Source organism: Eptatretus burgeri, unplaced genomic scaffold (assembly GCF_056783735.1).
Source record: "Eptatretus burgeri isolate ZD-2024b unplaced genomic scaffold, Ebu_testis_v1 Ebu_testis_scaffold_75, whole genome shotgun sequence".
In the NCBI taxonomy this organism is placed as follows: domain Eukaryota; kingdom Metazoa; phylum Chordata; class Myxini; order Myxiniformes; family Myxinidae; genus Eptatretus; species Eptatretus burgeri.
The window spans coordinates 90,001-114,333 of NW_028222025.1; the positions used below are offsets into that span (position 1 = coordinate 90,001).

The window sequence follows — 24,333 nt, forward strand, 5'->3', positions numbered from 1 at the left end:
TGGGGGGTTAGGTATGGTCCAAGGATCATGCCATTAGATTTTGGACTTGGACCAGATTTTGGACTTAGACCCCCCCCAAAAAAAAATTGTTAGAGCAAAAAAAAATTTTTTGCAACTTTTTTTTTCAACAAAATTTCAATCTTTTTTTTGCATTTCTACATGTTTTGTGATGAGGATTTCGACGAAACTTGGTAGGGGGGGTTAGGGATGGTCCAAGGATCATGCCATTAGATTTTGGACTTGGTCCCCCACACGCAAAAAAAAATTGTTGGAGAAAAAAAAATATTTTTTTTTAGCATTTCCACACGTTTTAAGTGATTTCCAACCCCCCCCCAAAAAAAATTGTTAGAGAATTTTTTTTTTGAATTTCTACATGTTTTAAGTGATTTCCAATCCCCCCCAAAAAGTTGTTTTGCAATTTGCAACTTTGCAACTTTGCAACAAAAATTTGCAACTTTTTTTTCAACAAAATTTCGATTTCTTTTTTTTTTGCATTTCTACATGTTTTAAGTGATTTCCAACCCCCCCCCCCCCCAAAAAAAAAAATGTTGGAGAAAAGAACTATAACTCTGTCAGCACTGTTGACATCATATTTAATGAATAAGATATAAGGTTCACTTGAGTGACCCAGTAGTATTGGCGGCGGAGGTTTTGCACTCTCCCGCGTGCTCCCCCTCGAGTTTCCTCTCTCATGTTTTTATCTACCACACTATTTTTTTATACGCCTGTTATATATATATATATATATATATATATATATATATATATATATATATATATATATATATATATATATATATATATATATATATATATATATATATATCCTGGTGTTGGCGCAGTGGTGAGGGCAGCGGCTTGGGATCCAAAAGGTCCTGAGTTCAAGCCCGGTTGGCCCACTGAATTAATACACCAGGGGGTTGACTCAGCCTGTCATCCTTCTGAGGCCGGTGAAATGAGTACCAGTATTCTGGGCCGGTGTATACCCCGGTTAAAATAGGTGTACCATATCCCTGTGTCGTAAGAGGCGACCAGGGTTGTGTCAGGAAGGGCATCCGGCGTAAAACATGTGCCAAATCACTTTGCGGATCATACGGATGATCCGCTGTGGCGACCCCTAACGGGAGCAGCCGAAAGAAGAATATATATATATATATATATATATATATATATATATATATATATATATATATATATATATATATATATATATATATATATATATATATATATATATATAGATATATATATATATATATATAGATATATATATAGATATATATATATATATATATAGGGGCGGAGGATATATATATATATATATATATATATATATATATATATATATATATATATATATATATATATATATATATATATATGTATATATATATATATATATATATATATATATATATATATATATATATATATATATATATATATATATATATATATATATATATATATATATATATATATATATATATATATATATATATAGATATATATATATATATATATATATATATATATATATATATATATATATATATATATATATATAGATATATATATATATATATATATATATATATATATATATATATATATATATATATATATATATATATATATATATATATATATATATATATATATATATATATATATATATATATATATATATATATATATATATATATATATATATATATAGATATATATATATATATATAGATATATATATATATATATATATATATATATATATATATATATATATAGATATATATAGATAGAGATATATATATATATATATATATATATATATATATATATATATATATATATATATATATATATATATATATATATATATATATATATATAGATAGATAGATATATATATATATATAGATATATATATAGATAGATATATATATATATATATATATATATATATATATATATATATATATATATATATATATATATATATATATATATATATATATATATATATATATATATATATATATAGATATATATATATATATATAGATATATATATATATATATATATATATATATAGATAGATATATATATATATATATATATATATATATATATATAGATAGATATATATATATATATATATATATATATATATATATATATATAGATAGATATATATATATATATAGATATATATAGATATATATATATATATATATATATATATATATATATATATAGATATATATATATATATATATATATATATATATATATATATATATATATATATATATATATATATATATATTTATATATATAGATATATATATATCTATACATATATATATATAGATATACAGTCAAAGCTCGTTACTATGCCACCCGTCGGGACCGAGCAAAAGTGGCATAGTAGCGAGAGTGGCATAGTAACGAGATTTTGTAAAAACGGCCTTATTTTCTCAAGTTACCCATCTGTAGTTAATCTTTAGACAAAATTTATTCCAGCAAGTAAAAGGCACGACTGTTGTATAAGCTAAGCGAACGGAGAACATACACACACTAACAGAGTTCACACACTAACATATGGCATGGCGAGAAATTCACGACACACAAAGCTTTCAAGAATCGTCGGCTGGCGCATCTTCTTTCGGCGGATCTCATGCATCTCGTTGTCTAGCCGATCGCACGCTTGCATCACACCGGGCTTCCCGCTTCTCTGCTGCATGAACTTCCGGACGGTGCTACAAGCGCGCTGGGCTTCCTCGAACGGAACGATTTCCTCCTCGACAGTTACCTCGTCATCTTCGCTTTCCACCGGCTCCTCACTGCACAGAATCTCCTCCGCAATCTCCTCCAGCGTGAAATACCCGCCAGTCGCGAGGCGCTCGTCGGCTTCGAGAAAGTCAGACAGCTCGATCTCCTCGTTCTCGTGCATCTTTTCCTCGGCAGGCAGAGCTTCCCAGATGTCGGGCAGCTCCGCATCCTGTGGCTCAGTTTGGATCTCCTCTTCGATGAACTTGGCCTTCGCGAAACAGTTCCTGATCGCCGACTTGCCGAACTGCTCCCAAGCACGCCGGGCGACGTGTAGAGCGTCGAGCAACGTGAACTTGAACTCCCTCGTCTATTGCCTCAAGCCGGCGGCATAGCAGGAGCTTCGTGTAGTGGCGCTTGAGGTTCTCTATGATTCCCTGATCCATTGGTTGCGAATTGGCTGTCGTGTTGGGTGGGAAGAAGACCAGTTGGATGTTGTTCAGCTCGAGCTCGGGAGGGTGGCCAGAGAAGTTATTGAGACAGACCAGCACTCTGCGTCCCTGCTGGCCGAGTCGTCCGTCCCACGCACGCAACATCTCCTCGAAAAGCTCCGCCGTCATCCACGCCTTCGAGTTCACCTTGTACTTGACCGGGATCTCTTTGTTGTTGAAGGCACGGGGTTTCTTGGAATTGCCAATCACCAGAAGAGGGAACTTCTCGCTGCCGCTCATGTTTGCCCCAACCAGAAGAGTGATCCTTTGCTTGCTTTTCTTTCCTCCAGTACACCGCTCTCCCCTGAAAGCCATGGTCTTGTTCGGAAGCAGCTGCCAGAAGAGTCCAGTCTCATCCAGGTTGAAGATGTCGTCTGCGGAGAACTGCCCGAGTAAGGGCCGGAGAACCTGTTGTTGCCACTCAAGAAGGGATTGCGAATCCACCGCTCCAGCTTCGCCCTGCACTGTCTTGAACGTGATGCCGTGGCGCTTCTTGAAATTGCCCAACCAACCATTGCTCGCCATGAAGTCTGGGATGTGCATCAGCTCGGCCAGTTTCATCGCCTTCTCCTTGATCAGATCGCCGCTGACAGGCACATTCTGTCCTCTTGATTGCTTCAGCCACATGAGCACTCCCTCATCAAGCTTCGGGTCATGAGCCTGCGTCAACTTCATGCGCTTCCATGGAAATCCAGCTTTGATTGCAGCCTCGATTGCATCCTTCTTGCTGAGAATGCCCTTCACGGTGGTTCTCTTAACTTCGACGCCCCGTTTCTTGCTAATCTCCCTGGCCAACTTGGACTGATTCGGCTCCTTCTTCGCGGCATCGATGATCTCCTTCTTCTCCTTCAGCGTAAAGTCGGTTCGCTTGCGTTTCTGAGCTGACATTATGGGCTGAATTTGAAAAAAAATGATGTCACTGTTGTACGTGTGCCTGCGTGTCTGTGTGTGTGCGCGCTTTTTTGTGTCTCGTTGTGCGTGTTGTGATTGGCTTGTTGTGGCTGGCATCGGAGAGAAGAATCGCATGTTTTGACCAAGTCTGACTATGCGCGTATGTATTGAGTTATGTTGTGCGCAGATGGACTGTAGTTCGTCGCTTCGCCTTTGGACGTGAGTGTGATAATCGAGCACTGCGCAATACAGACTTTTTCATGACTCGTGCCTTTTAACAGTCACACAGTAGTGGCATGGTAGCGAGAGTAGGGGGTGGCATAGTAAATTTATTTTGTATTGAATTTTGTCGGGACCGAGCAAAAGTGGTATAATAGCGAGAGTGGCATAGAAGCGAGGTGGCATAGTAACGAGCTTTTACTGTATATATATATATATATATATATATATATATATATATATATATATATATATATATATATATATACATATATACATATATATATATATATATATATATATATATATACATATATATATATACATATATATATATACATATATATATATATATATATATATATATATATATATATATATATATATATATATATAGAGATATAGATATATATATATATATATATATATATATATATATATATATATATATATATAGATATATATATAGAGATATAGATATATATATATATATATATATATATATATATATATATCGGGGTGTATTATGTGATACCGGTCTTCCGTCAATCTGTCTGTCTGTCTGTCTATTCATCCGTTCCTGTCCGCACTCTAACTCCCAAAGTTTTCAACTTTCAAGTTTCATATTTGGTACAAAGGTACAGACTGTGGAGCCGTTGTGTCACGACATATCTTCGTCATCTAAAGTGGTTGCCATGGCAACCGGGATGCTGTTTTCCATCCGTTCCTGTCCGCACTCTAACTCCCAAAGTTTTCAACTTTCACGTTTCATATTTGCTACATAGGTACAGACTGTGGAGACTGTGTGTAGCGACATATCTTCGTCATCGAAAGTGGTTGCCATGGCAACCGGGATGCTGTTTTCCATGTTGTAGCACAATTCTGTATATACCTTCTTGTTAGGGCGTATATTGTGCTCACTTGCCCTCTTGTTACTGATTACAATTTACAAATACATATATTGCTTTATAATTATACTTCACTGCAATGCTTTATAAAAAAATATTACATGTTAGACTCGTCTTTTAAAAACGATAAATGTATAAACAGGCGAGCATTGGGTGGCTTTGACACCAACTCTGGTTGTTTCGTCCAGTCATGCGGCCGAGGCGACAAGTGATTTCGGTTCCTCCAATGACGTGCCGCCGCCGAGACGCATAGCAGAATTCATCTCGACCAATCACGCGCCACTGCTGAGGCGACAGCATCCCAGAGTCGGCCGGCCGCGCCGCACCTCTCGAGTATATAAGCCCGTGCGCAGGCCAGCCAGACTCACTATTTGCCAAGCCTCAGTTGGGTCAACATCTCCCTCTCTCTCATTTGCTCAAAGCTAACCCTTCGACGAAGAAGATGGCGAAAAGAAAAAAAAGATGAGGAGTATCGTACATTTCAGGACGAATGGGCTGAAGAATTCGCCTTTGTGGAGAGAGCAGGTTCTGTGGTGTGTCTAATTTGCAATGACAAAATTGCATCGATGAAACGGTCGAATATAATGCGGCACTTCGACACACGCCATGCTATCTTTGCATCAAAATACCCTGCGGGAGACAGCAGAAAGAAAGCGTGCCAAGAGCTACTGAGCAGGGTACAAGCCAGCCAGCAGCAACTCCGCGTATGGACCCGGTAAGGTGACTATAATTCCGCTAGCTTTGCTGGATCTTTAGCAATAGTGAGGAACGGAAAACCATTCACAGATCGCGAGGATGCTAAAACGTTCATGATGGATGTCGCCAATGAACTTTTTGATGCTCTTCCGAACAAAGACAAGATAATCAAACGGATACAAGACATGCCTCTGTCGGCAAGAGCTGTTCATGATCATACCATCATGATGGCAAACCAAGTGGAGGAAACGCAAGTGAAGGACATAAATACAGCGCCGTTCTTTTCTCTGGCTTTGGATGAGTCAACAGACGTAAGCCATTTGTCGCAGTTCAGTGTGATTGCAAGATACGCTGCTGGTGATACACTGCGCGAAGAAAGTCTTGCTGTTCTGCCAATAAAAGGGTCCACAAGAGGTGAGTATTTATTCAAGTCTTTCATAGAGTTCGCTCAAGAAAAAAATCTACCTGTGGATAAACTTATCTCAGTGTGTACTGATGGTGCTCCGTGTATGGTGGGGAAAAACAAAGGATTTGTGGTGCTTCTCCATGAACATGAAAATAGACCCATCCTAAGTTTCCATTGCATTCTACACCAGGAGGCACTTTGTGCTGAGATGTGTGATGGGCAGCTTGGCGAAGTGATGTCGCTGGTCATTCGTGTGATCAACTTTATTGTTGCCTGAGCCTTAAATGGTCGCCAGTTTAAAACACTGCTGGATGAAGTTGGAAATAACTATCACGGTCTGTTTTTGCACAGCAATGTGCGTTGGTTGTCAAGAGGGAAGGTGCTTAGCCGTTATGCGGCTTGCCTGAACGAAATCCGGACTTTCCTTGAAATGAAAGGGATTGAGCATCCTGAGCTAGCCGAAACTGAGTGGCTCCTCAAGTTTTACTATCTCGTGGATATGACTGAACATCTGAACCAGCTCAACGTGAAAATGCAAGGCATTGGAAATACAGTGTTATCCCTTCAACAAGCTGTGTTTGCTTTTGAAAACAAGCTTGAGCTCTTTATCATGGATCTTGAAACAGGTCGTTTATTACATTTTGAAAAACTGAGACAATTTGAAGATGCATGCACAGCAAGTGAGCCCACTCAAAACTTTGATCTCCACCAGTTAGCTGGCTTCACATCCAGTCTCCTTCAGTCATTCAAAGCACGCTTTGGAGAATTTCGTGAGCACACTCGTCTTTTTAAGTTCATCGCCCATCCAAACGAGTGTTCACTGAACACAGCCGACCTGAGTTATATTCCTGGTGTCTCCGTCAGAAATTTTGAAGCAGAAGTGGCTGACCTGAAGGCCTCAGACATGTGGGTGAATAAGTTCAAGTCACTGAATGAAGATTTTGAAAGAATCGCACGACAGAAAGCGGAGTTGGCGAGCAAGCACATGTGGACAGAAATGAAAAAACTTCAACCCGAAGACCGGCTGATTATCAAAACTTGGAACGCGCTTCCTGTCACATACCACACACTGCAGCGTGTGAGTATTGCTGTATTGACCTTGTTTGGATCTACGTATGCATGTGAGCAGTCATTCTCACATCTTAAAAACATCAAGTCCAACCAACAATCACGTCTAATGGATGAAAGCTTCAATGCTTGCATGAAGCTTAACCTCACCAAGTACCAACCAGACTACAAAGCCATCAGCAAATCCATGCAGCACCAGAAGTCCCATTAATGGTGAGTATTGTTACGTTTGAGGGGGGGGGTATGCATTCAAAGGGTAATTAGGATGTTTAATTAGGTATGCCATGCTGTTCGAGTTTACCAGGATCTCGATGTAATAAGTAGCAATTCAGTGGTGATAAGTTATCTAGTAAATGTTCATTTCTTCAAGGGGGAAATGATAATTGTCACGTAATTAGATAGGGACACGGGATAGGGTAAGTGTGTCTGTGTAAACCCCTTTTGGTATTCTCTGGAGACTGGCCGTGACGTCACAGGACAGTGCAGCGGATGGCTCCGCCCCGTGATCACGATTGGCGGAAGGCGACGGCGGTGGGCCAATAAACGGCTCGATTGGAAGTGACGAGGACAGGAGGATAAAAAGGTTCTGTTCGGGGTCGAAAAAGAAGAGGAAGAAGATCGGGACAAAAAGATCATGTTTTTTTGGTGTGGAGGCTGTTGCGCGGGAAGCATACTTGTGCTGATTCGATCGTGTTCTTCATCGTGTCTTGGAGCCTTGCTGAGCCTCGTGCGTCACCTTGGTTGGCTCTGGGGTTCTACTGACTCGGAGTACGGGGTCGAACGGCGGGCGGACCTGCCTCCCTCTCCTGCTCGCAATTTGGCGCCAGAACTGGTTCCCTGGCGGCTGTGAGCGGACTTGGGCCAGGACCAGGAGGTCGACAGCACCACGGTTTCTCCTGCCCCCCCCCCCTGACGAGAGCAAGGCCAGCTCGTCCGACGCTGATCCAGGGACAGTTACGTCCACACCACGGTCCAGCCTGACCACCAGAAGTAGCTACGTTCTGTGTGTGTGTGTGTGTGTGTGTGTGTGTGTGTGTGTGTGTGTGTGTGTGTGTGTGTGTGTGTGTGTGTGTGTGTGTGTGTACTTGGTGCCTTAGAGGGTTTGAGATCTGTATATTCATTGGAATTGTCTGTGTTTTCCCCACGCCCGATCCCACACCATCCCGTCGAATAGCCCCGGATCCCTCTTCTTGCCGAGTCTTGTTATTTCTGGTTAATAATAAAAACGAATAAACATCATCAACGCAGTGAAAAGTGACTCGTGCCACCTTCCTCGTCCCGTTTGCGGTAGAGCGATTAGAACCGCCATGTTTGGGTTATAAATAAATAAACCGCCTCCATCGTTTCGGCTCATTCTACGTTGGCGGGACTGTTCAAGTCCCGTGGACATCACAGTATTATAACAACATTATTTAAAAGAATAAATTCAGAGGCTTATTATACTCACATTTAATTGAATTCAGTCTTAAAATATATTATATGGCTCTCACTGAAATAGATTTCCAAATGTTTTGCTTTCATGGCTCTCCGAGTCAAAAACGTTCCCGACCCCTGCTCTACCAAGATACATCCCTTCACCCTTGTAGTATGGGGAAAGGAACATCCCATCCCCTGTAATTATTTTATATTTTCCCAACTCGTGTTTCCTCACAATAACCATCGTATTAATTTATTGGAAAACTTCACGTAGGTGAATTCTGATGGATATAACTTCTCCATTAAAATAAATCACACGATTATCTTGGTCGGTTATCCTAAAATTTACTCTGTGTATGGTTTTTCCTGACACAGGGAGATAAACCAAATTTTTAGGTTCCATATTGAATTTATAACCAATTGGGGTTGAGTTTGCGCTGAATGAAAATATTGTATTTGTTTTTTTTCCATCATTATAAGCACCATCAATCAAATCACAGTGAATTAACACCGAATTTATTCCTGAGGATATTTGAATGACATTATCACTGTAAAACGTCCCATTAGTTTCAATCTTTTTTGAGGAGAAACCCAATAACTCTCTAAATGAATTATCAATTGTGAAATCAACCTTGTAGTTATTTTTAACTTTAATCGTTGATTTTGAAGTATGTTTTTGAATGTCTATAACAATATTTTTTGGTTCATCACCCTGTTCTTTCATAAGACGAGCAATTTCGGAAGATATTTGAGAAATCTCATATGCTCCGGGTGAGACTGTTATCGTTTTGTATCCACTTCCCGGATTATTACTAAACTTGTCATTTTTCTCGCTTATATTAAATAAGGTATTATAAGTTTCCATGGACAATAAAGATGCCTCATATTCTTTTGTTGTGTCAAGTTGTAGTGGGTATGGGAATGAAGATGTGTGGTCGCTTGTTGTGAAATTGAAACTAAGGATTGTACTTCTCATCTTATTTAAAATGAGATAAAATGTCTTTATATTGATATTTATTAATTATTTACATGTTCATCAACTGGTCTAAAATGGCTGATGCTTCATTGAAACAATTGTTATTTCCAGCCTTCTTACTACCTAACAACAATAACAGTCTATTAACTAATTGCGATGGGTCATTTGGAAGAAAACTAACACCTGAACCAAGGATACTTAAAGCCTGAATAATGTGTTTCTCCTTCTCATTCTTCCTACTTTTAGCAGAAAGAATAACCTTATAATTTAGAGTGTTCAGCAGATCAATATATACTCAATCATCATTATTTTCCATATCCAATGGTTTATCAATATACTTTGATTCATCCCTCACAGTTGAACCTTGTCTTCCATCTTTTGTGAGAAGAAACATTAATCTCGGAGTTAGTTTAACAGGGGGTTGAGCAGAACCCAAGAACCTTAATTCATCATTTAATATCAATACCTTTTCTTGAACAAGATGAAATATTGCTGGTTGTTCTGTTGGAATGAGTCCTGCTTTGGTTTTTGAATCCGCTGAATATTCATTGTTTTGAACAGCATTCACAATATAATCAGGGGGTTGATTAATCTCTTCCAGTTGTTGAAATAAACCTTCATCATATACCTTTAATTCTCCTAAATGCTCTAATTCTTCCTCCGTCATTTGATCAAAATCTTTTAACATTTGAAGTTTTTTAGGAGTATATTCTACTGTGGGAACTGTGGAAACATCTTTCATTTTTTCTTGGGAAGTTTTTAAAAGTAGTTTAAAAAATTTCTCTTGTTTTCTTTCAAATGCTTCTTCGCCCGTTAGTTTCTGTCTGCGTTTCTTCTTTATGTCTTCCTGTTGTTTTACAACTTATGAAACCAACTCTTGATGTTCCTTAAATCTTCTTGCTCTTTCTTTTGCATCCATTTATTTATTGTAAAATATAATTTAATGAATTGTAAAGATCAACAGGGAAATTTTCCTTTTCTTCATCATTCAAGTAGATGTGTTCAAATAAATCCTTTTCTTTAAATATTTCATCAAATTCTTTATTAACATTAATGCGAGTTGTAATTTCTTCTTCACTAATACTTGCATCTCTGCTTTTCATACGTTTGCGTTGAGTTTCTTCATCAACATCAAAACCGAATGATAAAATCTTCACTCCACTCAGATGTTTAATAATTTGTCTCGTTCCTTCTGGATTAGTTTCTAATAACCCAACACCACCAGATTTTAGTTTCCTTAACTCACTCTTACAATGTGAATATTTTGTTGTACCAAGAGAAACCTCCTCAAACATTTGACCTTCATTCCTCAATCGCATATGTTCCTCCACTGAAATATAGTGATAATCTTCACCTTTTACTTCTCCAGGTCTTATTGCTCGAGTTGTTGTTGATACAATGCGTATCACGGGGTGTTTTTCAAGTAAATTTACAATATTCTCATTTGTACTACACAAGAACCTTGATTTATGAAAGTTTTTTCCAGAAGCAGATTTACCCACAAGATTTACAATAATAGTTGTCATTTATATATGTAATCATTCATAAAACAAAAAATATATCCCTTAATATCTCATCTTGTTTCACAACAATATATTTATATTTTTCAGTCGTGTGCTTCATGTAATCCTCAAATTTCTTTTTACTACATAATGTAGAACAATTATCTCTCCAAAAATTATTGATATCTATTGAATTTAACTTGAATAAAATAAAAGTATTAGCATTGTTTCTGATGGAACGACGAGGAAGTTGAAAGTACGATTGACTAAGATAAATACAATTACAAGAAGAATGTCTCCCTCTTGTGTAGTAGCTGTCCATTACCGTTTGGTTTCTCTCATTAACACAATCATCAAAGATAACGAGGTTCTTTTTGATTTATCCAAATCTTGGGGAGACGGTATATCATCTGTATTATCACGAAGAATACAAGTTATAGGATTTGATTTCTTTTTACATCTCTGTGTATCACAAAATAGTTGAATTATATCTTCAATGTTATAATCATTTAGGTTTTTTTGACGTTTAAATAAACCGATTATATCTTCTTTTTGAAGACCAGCATTAAAACCTTGTGAGAGTAGTTGATACTCTGGTTGAAAACTCGACTTTGTGAAAATTATTAAATTATCATAATCTAAAAAGTTGGGAGTGAGGAGCATTTTTAAAAGTAAGCAGGTTTTTCCACATCCACTTGAACCAACTATGAGACATCTTAATGAATTTGGGAGATTTTTATGGTTGTTAAATTTTATCTTATTTTCCCAAATGGGTAAAAAATCATTCATTTATATATTTGGAAAACAGGTTATTTAATTTATTATTGACTTTTTTAGAAACTCTATATTTTATCCTAAGTTCAGGTTTAATTTCAAGATAATCCATTATTTTATTTATACAATATCTTGTGTTGATATTTCCCTGAAAATTACATCCATGAATAATATATAACAACAATCCTTTGAACATTTCTCTTACACGTTCAGTTTCTTCCCTTGTAAGGAAAGGTGTGTTATCACCCTCTTACTTTACATTCATTTCTCTAATCAATCTTGTAAAGTAATTCATTTTTGGTGTAAATCTAAAAGAATTATTTTCCTTTTTATATTTTTTATTATCATTAATAAGAAGATAATCACAGAATATACATTGTTTATAGGCTTTTGACTCTGTGTTTAATCCCCGTCTTTCACACGCAGGACAATTCTCAAATTTGTCAGATGGAGAATCAGGAAAGTCGAGCTTATTTATAAAGTAAAACTTTACTTAAACTGAAATTCATCTATACTTTCAGTTGTATATTGACTCATATTTAATAATATTACCATCGATATCGATATACTTTTTTTCATTACCAGATTCAACGACAACATTTTTTATATTAAAGGTAATTTTAAAATGATCGTTAACTACTATTGAACGAAATGTCATTTCACCTGATGTATTAACTTCCTTTATTTCATCAGGATTTACATCTTTAGGGTTGTTGAAAAAAATACAAATTTCTCCTTGCATATTACAGATGGTCTTATCTTTTCTTTCTAAAGCTTCATCCATAAGGTTTTTGTTTTTTGATACTTTTTCTTGTTTCATTGCTTTTTCTAGTTTTGAATATATTACCAGAAGGAGAGGAGAAACTTTTGTTAGAGATACTTTAATTGATGTTCTTCCAGGTATAATAAAAGCCCTTCCACTGAAGGAAATTGAAGAACTCATATTATTTACCATAATTGTTTTTATCCAAGAGTTGTTATATTTATCTTTGTTCAATTTTACATCCTTGACATATTTCTCAGTATCTTTAACAAATGAAGAGATTGATTGAAACTTGTCTTTTGTGTCTTGAAACATTGTATTTATGAAGTGAAAAAGTTGGAGGATAAAATGGTTTTAAGCACAGATTCATCTATAAATTAAACGAAATTTTCATCAAGAAAATTTTAGTTTAAGCAAAGTTTTATTATATAAATATGGTGAATACAACGTACTGCGATGTTTGTAATCACGAATATAAACATTATAAAAAACACGTTCGAACCAACAAACACACATTTAATCTATTTCATCAAATATCTCCTCTTGAGTTGGAAAGAAAACATTGTGATATCTGTTCAAAGGATGTTTTGAAGAGTCGTTATAACAAACATCTTTAATCACAAAAACACAAGAAAAATGAGTTTAAAGTAAAGGGAGACTATTATATTGAAAACACTGATGGGGCATTTAAAGGGCATATAAAAATAAGGATTTTTCAATTTGGAGAACCCGGTCCATCATCAATAGCTGAATCAATTGAAATAGTGAAACCCGATGTTGAAAAATTTATTAAAAAGACATTAAAAGAAATGAAAACTTTAAAGTTTTATATGGGAGTGAAAATGAATATGAAAAGACAAGATGAAGAACATACTCCTTATATGAGAACAGATCTTCATTTTATAACATCATTTCAAGATTTTTTGAATAGTGGGGTTTATGAAGAACTATCAAGACAAGAGGAGGATGTTGATAATACAGTGGTAGGAAGTGGATTCAATATTTAAAAAATCATCTTCTTAGATATACACATTCTAAAATCAAACCCTCTTAAAGCTTCTTCTTATATTGAATTACCAAAAGAAATAAAACTAAAGAAGGCAGTTGTTAATATTAAGAACAATGATAATAAATGTTTTCTCTGGTCTGTTCTTGCTCACTTTCATCCACCAAAATGTAATTCAGAAAGAGTAAAACAATATATGAAATATGAGAATACCTTGGACATTAAAGATTTTAAATTCTCAATGCCACTAACAGATATTCCTAAATTTGAGAAAAAGAATAATCTTTCTATTAATGTATATGGATTAACGGATACAAACAAAGTTCAAATATTAAAAATTTCAAACAACTATAAAAATGAAGAAACACACATTGATCTTTTATATTTTAGTGTTGGAAAGAATTCACATTACACATACATCAATAATTTATCAAGATTAATCTCTTCTCAGGTATTCAGAACAGCAACCAAAATATATCCTTCTAAGCGATGTCTTAATTCATTTCATACAAAAGAACGATTAGAACAACATTCAAAATATTGTAGTAATCATAAATCAGCTGTAATTACAATGCCTAAACCTGGTGAAAAGATTTCTTTTGAAGATTATAATAAATCTATCATGCACCCATTTGTGATATACGCTGATTTTGAGTGTATCCTTAAAAAGATAAATACTGCTTCTCCTAATCCAAAAGAATCATATACAAATAAATATCAAAAACATATTCCTTGTGGTTTCTGTTATTATATCAAATCATCTGTTGGAGAAAAGTATAACAAACTTGAACATTATCGTGGAAAAAAGCTTCACAAGAGTTTGTAAAACGATTAGAAAAGGATTGTATAAGACTCACTAAATTAATGAAAGAAACAAATGAACCGATGAAATTAACCAAAGAAGAAAAATTAGAATTTAGAAAGAACAATATCTGTCATATTTGTGAGGGGGAAATTAAGGAGTCTAAAGTTAGGGATCATTGTCATCTTACTGGTAAATATAGAGGTCCCGCTCATTCCTGTTGTAATCTTAATTATAAATTACCTTCTTTTATTCCAGTCTTTCTTCACAACAGCGCCAATTATGATACACATCTATTTATAAATGAACTTTCAAAAACACCAGGGAATATTTCTGCCATAACAAACACAAGTCAAAAGTATATTTCATTTACAAAAATGATATTCACAAAACCTTTAACTCGTATTAGGTTTCTAGATTCTTACAAGTTTATGGGAACACCACGAGCCTACCTCGCATCAAATCCAAGCTCCACGGACTCTTTTCCAAATCTTAATTCATTCTTTCCAAAAGAGGAAATTCTCACAAAAGAGGAAATTCAGATTAAAGAGAGAATTCAAAGTAAAGAGGAAACTCTAATTAATGAGGAAATTAATGAAGAAATTCTCACTGAAGATGAAATTCTAATTATAAAGAAAATTCGAACAATGAATGAAATTCTAACGAAAGAGGAAATTCTGATAAAAGATGAAATTCTGATTAAAGAAGGAATTCTCACGAGAGAGGAAATTCAAACAAGGAATGAAATTCAAAGTAAAGAGAAAATTCTTACAAGTAAGGGAATTTATCCTTATGATTATATGGATTCATTTATGAGATTTAAAGAAACACAACTTCCTTCAAAAGAAAGTTTCTATAATAACCTTTATGAAGAAGAGATAAGTGATAAGGAATATAAACACGCACAAGAAATATGGAAAATATTTAAGATAAAGAACCTTGGAGAATATCATGATTTATATCTAAAAACAGATGTTTTATTGTTAGCTGATGTGTTTGAAGCTTTTAGATCACTTTGTCAAAATAAAAATTGTTATGGATTAGATCCTGCCCACGATTTCACAGCTCCTGGTTTAGCTTGGAGTGCAATGTTGAAAATGACAAAACAAGATATAGATTTAATCAGTGATGTTGATATGCTTTTGATGATTGAGAAGTCTAAGAGAGGTGGAATATCACAAGTATGTTCAAAAAGATATGCTAAAGCAAACAATAAATATCTTCCAAATTATGATAGTGAAAAAGATAGTAATTATTTGATGTATTTTGATGCTAATAATTTGTATGGATGGGCAATGTCTCAATCTCTGCCTTGTGGTAAATTAGAGTGGGTGGAAGAAAAGGATTATGAAAAGGCTTTGATGAATATTGTTATTTCTTTTCAAGAGGAATTGAATGACGAAGAAGAACGTTATTATTTTGAAGTTGATTTGAGGTACCCGAGTGATCTTCATAATAAGCATAAAGATCTTCCTTTTGCATGTGAGAAAGAAACCCCAAAGAAAGAATGGTTAAGTGATTATCATAAAAGTTTTAATATCAAAGGTAAATCAACAGAAAAGTTATTAACAACATTCTATGATAAAGAGGGATATGTTTTGCATCAGAGAAGCTTAAAACAGTTTTTGAGAGAAGGATTGAGAGTAGCTAAAATTCATAGAGTTTTAAAATTTAAACAAAGTCCTTGGGTGAAAAAGTATATTCAATTCAATACAGATATGAGAGCAAATACAAAAGTAAAATTTGAAGGGGACTTTTATAAATTAATGAATAATGCTGTATTTGGAAAGACTATGGAAAATGTTAGAAACAGGCAAAACATTAGATTCGCAACATCTTGGAAAGAAGCTTCGAGATTGATAAATAAACCAAGTTTTGAGAGAGAAGAGGTTTTTTCAGAGAACTTTTCTGCAATTCATATGAAAAAGGAAAGTATTGTAATGGATAAACCAATTTATATTGGAACAGCAGTTCTTGATTTATCAAAGATATTGATGTATGATTATTTGTATAATGACTTAAAGAAAGAGTATGGTGAAAATGTTTCATTGTTGTATATGGACACTGATAGTTTTATCCTAGATATAAAAACTGATGATGTTTATGAAGATATGAAGAAAAATATTGGAGTATATGATACAAGTAATTTCAGCAAGAAGAGTGAGTTATTTTCCAAAAAGAATGAAAAGGTTATTGGTAAGTTTAAGGATGAGTTGGGTGGAAAAGTAATGAGTGAGTTTATTGGATTGAGAGCAAAGGCATATGCTTATAAGTATGGTGATCAGATTGATAAGAGGTTAAAGGGAATAAAGAAATATGTAATAAAGAAATCAATAACTTTTAGAAATTATTATAATTGTTTGATGAATAAGAAAGAAGAATATAGGAAAATGAATACAATAAGAAGTTATAAACATTACATATATAGTGAAGAAGTAAATAAAAAGGCATTAGGAGCCTTTGATGATAAGAGATTTATTTTAGATAATGGAATAGATTGTGTTCCATATGGATATTGTATGATAGAGTGTTTTAACGATGGGAAGATGGGTTAGGGTTTTTTTAAGGGCTACCGCCGCGTTTTTTTTTTTGTAATATATAAATGGTGAAACCAAGTATGAATCAAACTAAAGAGTGGAGAAAATCTCAGTCTTGGTATATAAATGGAAAACATAATGAATGTGAAAAATATCAAATAAGTCTTATTGAAAAAATAACTAAAACAAAGGTGAATAAAACAAATAAGCAAATCAATTTAAAAAGTAGTAAGTTAGAGGATGTAAAGACAAAAATGAATATCCTTGAATGGACTGAAAACTTTGATGGTTATCAATTGAACAATGAAAAAACAATTTACTATAATCTCAAAATGATATGTGGCTCAGGAGGTGGCCAGGTGAGATCATGAAGAGAAGTTTATCATTTCGTAATGGCAGAAAAGGGGAATCTTAAAAAATATAAAGATTCAAATGTTTTGTTTGTCAATATTTTAGATGGGGATTATTGTGCAAAGAAAATTAAAGTATTGAAGGAATTTGAGAATGAACAAATCTTTATAGGTTCAATGAGTGAGCTGTTCAACCACCAGGTGTTTAATTCAATGAGGTTCAACCTCCAGGTTAAAAGCGGAGACAAATAAAGATACCTTGGGATAGCCTGGTTATATATATAATATAATAACTTGTGTGTATATATATATATATATATATATATATATATATATATATATATATATATATATATATATATATATATATATATATATATATATATACATATATACATATATATATATACCTACAAAGCCTGGTGTTGGCTAAGCCTGGTGTTGGCTTAGTGGTTTGGGTGGCGGCTTGGGATCCCAGTGTCCTGAGTTCAAGCCCCGTTGGCTGCTGAATTAACACCAGGGGGTTGACTCAGCCTGTCATCCTTCTGAGGTCGGCGAAATGAGTGCCAGTGTACTGGTCCCGGTGATTGCCCCGGTTAGAATAGGTGTACCATATCCCTGTGTGTCGTAAGAGGTGACCAGGGTTGGCGTCAGGAAGGGCATCCGGCCATAAAACATTGCCTCACAAAAAACCAAACCTCTGCACAGCAGGGAAAAACGGATAAAAAAGGGGGTTTATTTTTAGGGAAAAAAAAGGGAATCGCTGAAAATCCCCCATTCATTTACATGGGGAAAAGTGAGCCAGAACCAGTATATCCACTCTACTGCTGCCTTATGTTTTGTAAAATACATTGGAGCTTATGTTATAAATTGGTTACCATTTCTATATTTTAGTCATATAAACCGAACAAAAGGCAGTGCAAGTCAAAAATGACTTTATTTTTCAAATTTTGAGAGAACCAGTAACATGAATTAAAGCACTTCAATAATAAACGAATTGAAAATCCACAGTTTGAATCTTGACACCTCGTATTGCAGTCGTTCACAGTTCATATCAAAGGTGCCAAATGTCACAACACTCTGAGTCTCAGGCGAATTGTCATTTGAAGATTTCCGCTTGTGCAGGTTTTCTGTCTTGCTCCACAACTTGTAACACATTTTGATAATGTTCTTCAGTTTTGGCTGCTGCAAGAAAATCCGAACTCAGTTTTACTCCACGCTCAGCACAATCATTTACCACATTCATGGTATCAACATTAACAACAGAAGCTTGGAATGCAGCAGAGTTTGACCAGCTTCCAACATCCTCTGCAAGAAACTCATGGTCTATCTCGAGAATTTGAAGAGTGAACCAAGAATCTTGGCTGATTAAATCAGCAAGCGTAGTGGACCGATTGATGCCTGGAGGGAACTTGGGCTTCCCAAACCCAGTGCCAAAACGGTCACATGGCATGTGTATAACCTCTGGAGGTTTAACAGTCAACAGTCTATCAGGTAGTGCCCGTTTCTCCTCTTGCGGTACTTTGTTACTGAAGAGTGCGAGAAGTACCATCTGTGCAGTGAGGTACCAGAGATGGCGTTGAAAAACTCTGACTGCAATTATGGAAACCTCGGGATTCACAGCTTCATACATTAGCAGAGTGTGATGCAGCTTCAAGTGTGCTAAACCAAATATCATCAATTGCCGATATGTATGGGAAAGCACCAACTGTAAAACCACATGTATTTATTTGAAATTCACAAAAACTTGAAAAAAAAATTTGGCAGCGATGATTGTGCACATATTTAAACTCCAAAAAAGCTGCCGTATGTTGTTTTCAACATATTATCTGAACAAAAAGGACTCACGAGAACATAGCACGAATATGTACAATAAACACTGAAGGTGGACAAAAAAAATGTTACATTCATGAATGGATCCCATTTGAATCGCTGCCGTATGCACATAGTAGAGGACATAGTCCTTCAACTTCGGGCTTCCGGTGTACCCACTACACAACTTCTGATTTCATTTAAATTTCACAAAGATTATTATTTTCGCCAATGGAACATTTTAAGACGAGGTAGAAGTTAATTGCTTACTATGAGGGCTCCAGAAGCACCCAAGCATGTGCTGTTCAGAAAGCATAATATTTCCTATTTCCAAACTGCCCTGCCTCTGAATACAGTGGAGCACACTCCAAACAAAAATCTCAGTCTCTGTCTCTGTCTCTCTTAATCTTGACGTTTTCGACGTGACAAGTGGTATTTGCCAGTGATAAATAAATTCAGAAACCCGAAAGCGATTGCAAAATCCAGCCATCTTGTGTTAATGCGTGGCAGATGGGCTGAAAGGGCCTATTTGTACTTCCTGTGATTGTGACGTAATTAACAATGACTCTTCTCCAGATTCAAATCAAAAGTGTTGATTGAAAATTTCATGACAAAAGCTCAAATGGTGAAAAAGCTTATGGCCTGCACAGACAGACCAAAGGCAGATGAATCATCCACAACCAAAGAACCAAAGGAAAAGATTGACGGGCCCCAACCTCGCCCGTCAAAGTGATGGACAACCACTGCAATTTCCATCTCCATCTCACGAATGAGGAAAAGAAGGAAAAACAAAACACAGAATCAACAACTGAGCAGTCAGTCAAGGCTTAACTTCTGCGCACAATTGTGTGTGTATGTTGTGAGTGTGATTGTGTATGAGTGAATGTGAGTGTGTGTTGTGTGTGTCTGTGATTGTGTGTGTTTGTATGTGAATGTGAATGTGTGTGTGTGTGTGTGTGTTTGTGCGCAATGGGGGACGTTCTTGTCCGTGAACCCCAAACACAGAATCAAAAACTGAGCAGTCAGTCAAGGCTTAACTTCTGCGCACAATTGTGTGTGCATGTATGTTGTGAGTCTGATTGTGTGTGAGTGAATGTGAGTGTGTGTGTGTGTGTGTGATTGTGTGTGTTTGTGTGTGAATGTGAGTGTGTGTGTGTGTTGTGTGTGAATGTGAGTGTGAGTGTGTGTGTGTGTGTGTGTTGTATGTGACTGTGATTGTGTGCGTGAGTGTTGTTGTGTGTGAGTGTGAATGTGTGTGTGAGTGTTGTGTGTGTGCGAGAGTATGTGTGTGTGAGTGTTGTGTGTGTTTGTGTGTGTGTGTGTGAGTGTGTGTTTGTGCGCAATGGGGGACGTTCTTGTCCGTGAACCCCAAACACAGAATCAAAAACTGAGCAGTCAGTCAAGGCTTAACTTCTGCGCACAATTGTGTGTGTGTGTTTGTGTTTTGAGTGTGAGTGTGATTGTGTGTGTGTGTGAATGTGAGTGTGTGTGTTGTGTGTGAATGTGAGTGTGTGTGTGTTGTGTGTGTGATTGTGTTTGAATGTGTGTGTGTGTTGTGTGTGAATGTGTTGCGTGGTGTGTGATTGTGTGTGTGTGTGTGTTTGTGTCCAAGTGTGAGTGTGTGTGCTGTTCAGAAAACATAACATTTCCTCTTTTAAAACTGCCCTGCCTCTGAATATAGTGGAGCACACTGCCACAAAAATTTCTCTCACTCTCCCTGACTGTCTCTGTCTCTGTCTCTGTCTCTGTCTCTGTCTCTGTCTCTGTCTCTGTCTCTGTCTCTGTCTCTGTCTCTGTCTCTGTCTCTGTCTCTGTCTCTGTCTCTGTCTCTGTCTCTGTCTCTCTCTCTCTCTCTCTCTCTCTCTCTCTCTCTCTCTCTCTCTCTCTCTCTCTCTGTGTGTCTCTCTCTCTCTCTCTCTGTTTCTGTTTCTCACTCTGTTTCTCACCCCTCTTCGTCTTGACGTTTTCGACGTGACAAGTGGTATTATTTGCCAGTGATAAATCAATAAAGAAATCCGGAAGCGATTGCAAAATCCAGCCATCTTGTGTTCATGCGTGGCAGATGGGCTGAAAGGGCCTATTTGTACTTCCTGTGATTGTGACGAAATTTACAATGACTCTTCTCCATATTCAAATAATAAATGTTGATTCAAAAATTTCATGACAAAAGCTCAAATGGTGGAAAAGGTTATGGCCTTGCACAGACAGACCAAAGGAAGATGAATCATCCACAACCAAAGAACCAAAGGAAAAGATTGACGGGCCCCAACCTCGCCCGTCAAAGTGATGGACAACCACTGCAATTTCCATCTCCATCTCACCAATGATTATAAGAAGTAAAAACAAAACACAGAATCAACAACTGAGCAGTCAGTCAAGGCTGAACTTCTGCGCACAATTCTGTGTGTGTGTGTGTGTGTGTGTGTGTGTGTGTGTGTGTGTGTGTGTGTGTGTGTGTGTGTGTGTGTGTGTGTGTGTGTGTGTGTGTGTGTGTGTGTGTGTGTGTGTTTGTGTGCGCGTGTGCTGGCGTGCTTCTGGAGCCCCATTATTTTTGAAATTTTTTGCATTAAACTTCTTCCTCCCCTCAGTTTGTTCCACTTCCTAATTAGACCACTCATAGAAATTTCGTTGAAATCAATAATTGTCTCGGGGGGTCCACGAGCCAATCAAAATTGTATCTCAAGTTTATTATTTTATGCAAAAGACAGCTACATTTTTGCAAGGAGTTACTCTGAAAAATAATAGCTCGTGTTTTATCATTCTGCATATTTTCCCTATTTAAGGTTACATTTAATCATCCCACTGTTCATATCCACAAAATTAAGCAAGAGGCAGCGATTTGATAGATATTGACATTATTAAAAAATAGCTGCCTTATGTTTTATAAAATACATTGGAGCTTATGTCATAAATTGGTTACCATTTCTATATTTTAGTCATATAAACCGAACAAAAGGCAGTGCAAGTCAAAAAATGACTTTATTTTTCAAATTTTGAGAGAACCAGTAACATGAATTAAAGCACTTCAATATAATAAACGAATTGAAAATCCACAGTTTGAATCTTGGTACCTCGTATTGCAGTCGTTCACAGTTCATATCAAAGGTGCCAAATGTCACAACACTCCGAGTCTCAGGCGAATTGTCATTTGTAGATTTCCGCTTGTGCAGGTTTTCTGTCTTGCTCCACAACTTGTAACACATTTTGATAATGTTCTTCAGTTTTGGCTGCTGCAAGAAAATCCGAACTCAGTTTTACTCCATGCTCAGCACAATCATTTACCACATTCATGGCATCAACATTAACAACAGAAGCTTGGAATGCAGCAGAGTTTGACCAGCTTCCAACATCCTCTGCAAGAAACTCATGGTCTATCTCGAGAATTTGAAGAGTGAACCAAGAATCTTGGCTGATTAAATCAGCAAGCGTAGTGGACCGATTGATGCCTGGAGGGAACTTGGGCTTCCCAAACCCAGTGCCAAAACGGTCACATGGCAATGTGTATAACCTCTGGAGGTTTAACAGTCAACAGTCTATCAGGTAGTGCCCGTTTCTCCTCTTGCGGTACTTTGTTACTGAAGAGTGCGAGAAGTACCATCTCTGCAGTGAGGTACCAGAGATGGCGTTGAAAAACTCTGACTGCAATTATGGAAACCTCGGGATTCACAGCTTCATACATTAGCAGAGTGTGATACAGCTTCAAGTGTGCTAAACCAAATATCATCAATTGCCGATATGTATGGGAAAGCACCAACTGTAAAACCACATGTATTTATTTGAAATTCACAAAAACTTGAAAAAAAAATTTGGCAGCTCTGATTGTGCACATATTTAAACTCCAAAAAGCTGCCGTATGTTGTTTTCAACATATTATCTGAACAAAAAGGACTCATGAGAACATAGCACGAATATGTACAATAAACACTGAAGGTGGATAAAAAAATGTTACTTTCATGAATGGATCCTATTTGAATCGCTGCCGTATGCACATAGTAGAGGACATAGTCCTTCAACTTCGGGCTTCCGGTGTACCCCCTAAACAACTTCTGATTTCATTTAAATTTCACAAAGATTATTATTTTCACCAATGGAACATTTTAAGACGAGGTAGAAGTTAATTGCTTACTATGAGGGCTCCAGAAGCACCCAAGCGTGTGCTGTTCAGAAAGCATAATATTTCCTATTTCCAAACTTCCCTGCTTCTGAATATCGTGGAGCACACTCCCACAAAAAAATCTCTCTATCTATCTCTCTCTCTCTCTCTCTCTCTCTCTCTCTCTCTCTCTCTCTCTCTCTCTCTCTCTCTCTCTCTCTCTCTCTCTCTCTCTCTCTCTCTCTCTCTCTCTCTCTCTCCCTTTTTCTCACACCTCTTAGTCTTGACGTTTTCGACGTGACAAGTGGTATTTGCCAGTGATAAATAAATAAAGAAACCCGGAAGCGATTGCAAAATCCAGCCATCTTGTGTTAATGCGTGGCAGAGGCGCTGAAAGGGCCTATTTGTACTTCCTGTGATTGTGACGAAATTTACAATGACTCTTCTCCATATTCTAATAATAAATGTTGATTCAAAAATTTCATGACAAAAGCTCAAATGGTGAAAAAGGTTATGGCCTGCACAGACAGACCAAAGGCAGATGAATCATCCACAACCAAAGAACCAAAGGAAAAGATTGACGGGCCCCAACCTCGCCCGTCAAAGTGATGGACAACCACTGCAATTTCCATCTCCATCTCACCAACGAGGAAAAGAAGGAAAAACAAAAGACAGAATCAACAACTGAGCCGTCAGTCAAGGCTTAACTTCTGCGCACAATTGTGTGTGTGTATGTTGTGAGTGTGATTGTGTATGAGGGAATGTGAGTGTGTGTTGTGTTTGTGTGATTGTGTGTGTTTGTATGTGAATGTGAGTGTGTGTGTGTGTGTGTGTGTGTGTGTGTGTGTGT

General features: G+C 36.3%; 1 protein-coding gene across 4 annotated transcripts in view; it reads right to left on the reverse strand.

Moving 5' to 3' along the window:
- The window catches only part of LOC147007603 (uncharacterized), a 112,901-nt gene extending 89,745 nt beyond the window's left edge, over nucleotides 1-23,156 (reverse strand). The window contains exons 1-2 of one of the 4 annotated variants that reach the window (XM_085866770.1): nucleotides 22,462-23,156; nucleotides 18,605-18,760 (exon numbers count right to left, since the gene is read on the reverse strand). In XM_085866770.1, the coding sequence (XP_085722896.1) occupies nucleotides 18,605-18,760; nucleotides 22,462-22,593 (288 nt within the window). In that variant the 5' untranslated portion in view covers nucleotides 22,594-23,156. Of the gene's footprint in view, nucleotides 1-18,604; nucleotides 18,764-22,461 lie in introns of all 4 variants that reach the window. The other 3 variants (XM_085866768.1, XM_085866767.1, XM_085866766.1) reach the window with 3 other exon arrangements.
- Nucleotides 23,157-24,333: the final 1,177 nt, after the last annotated feature.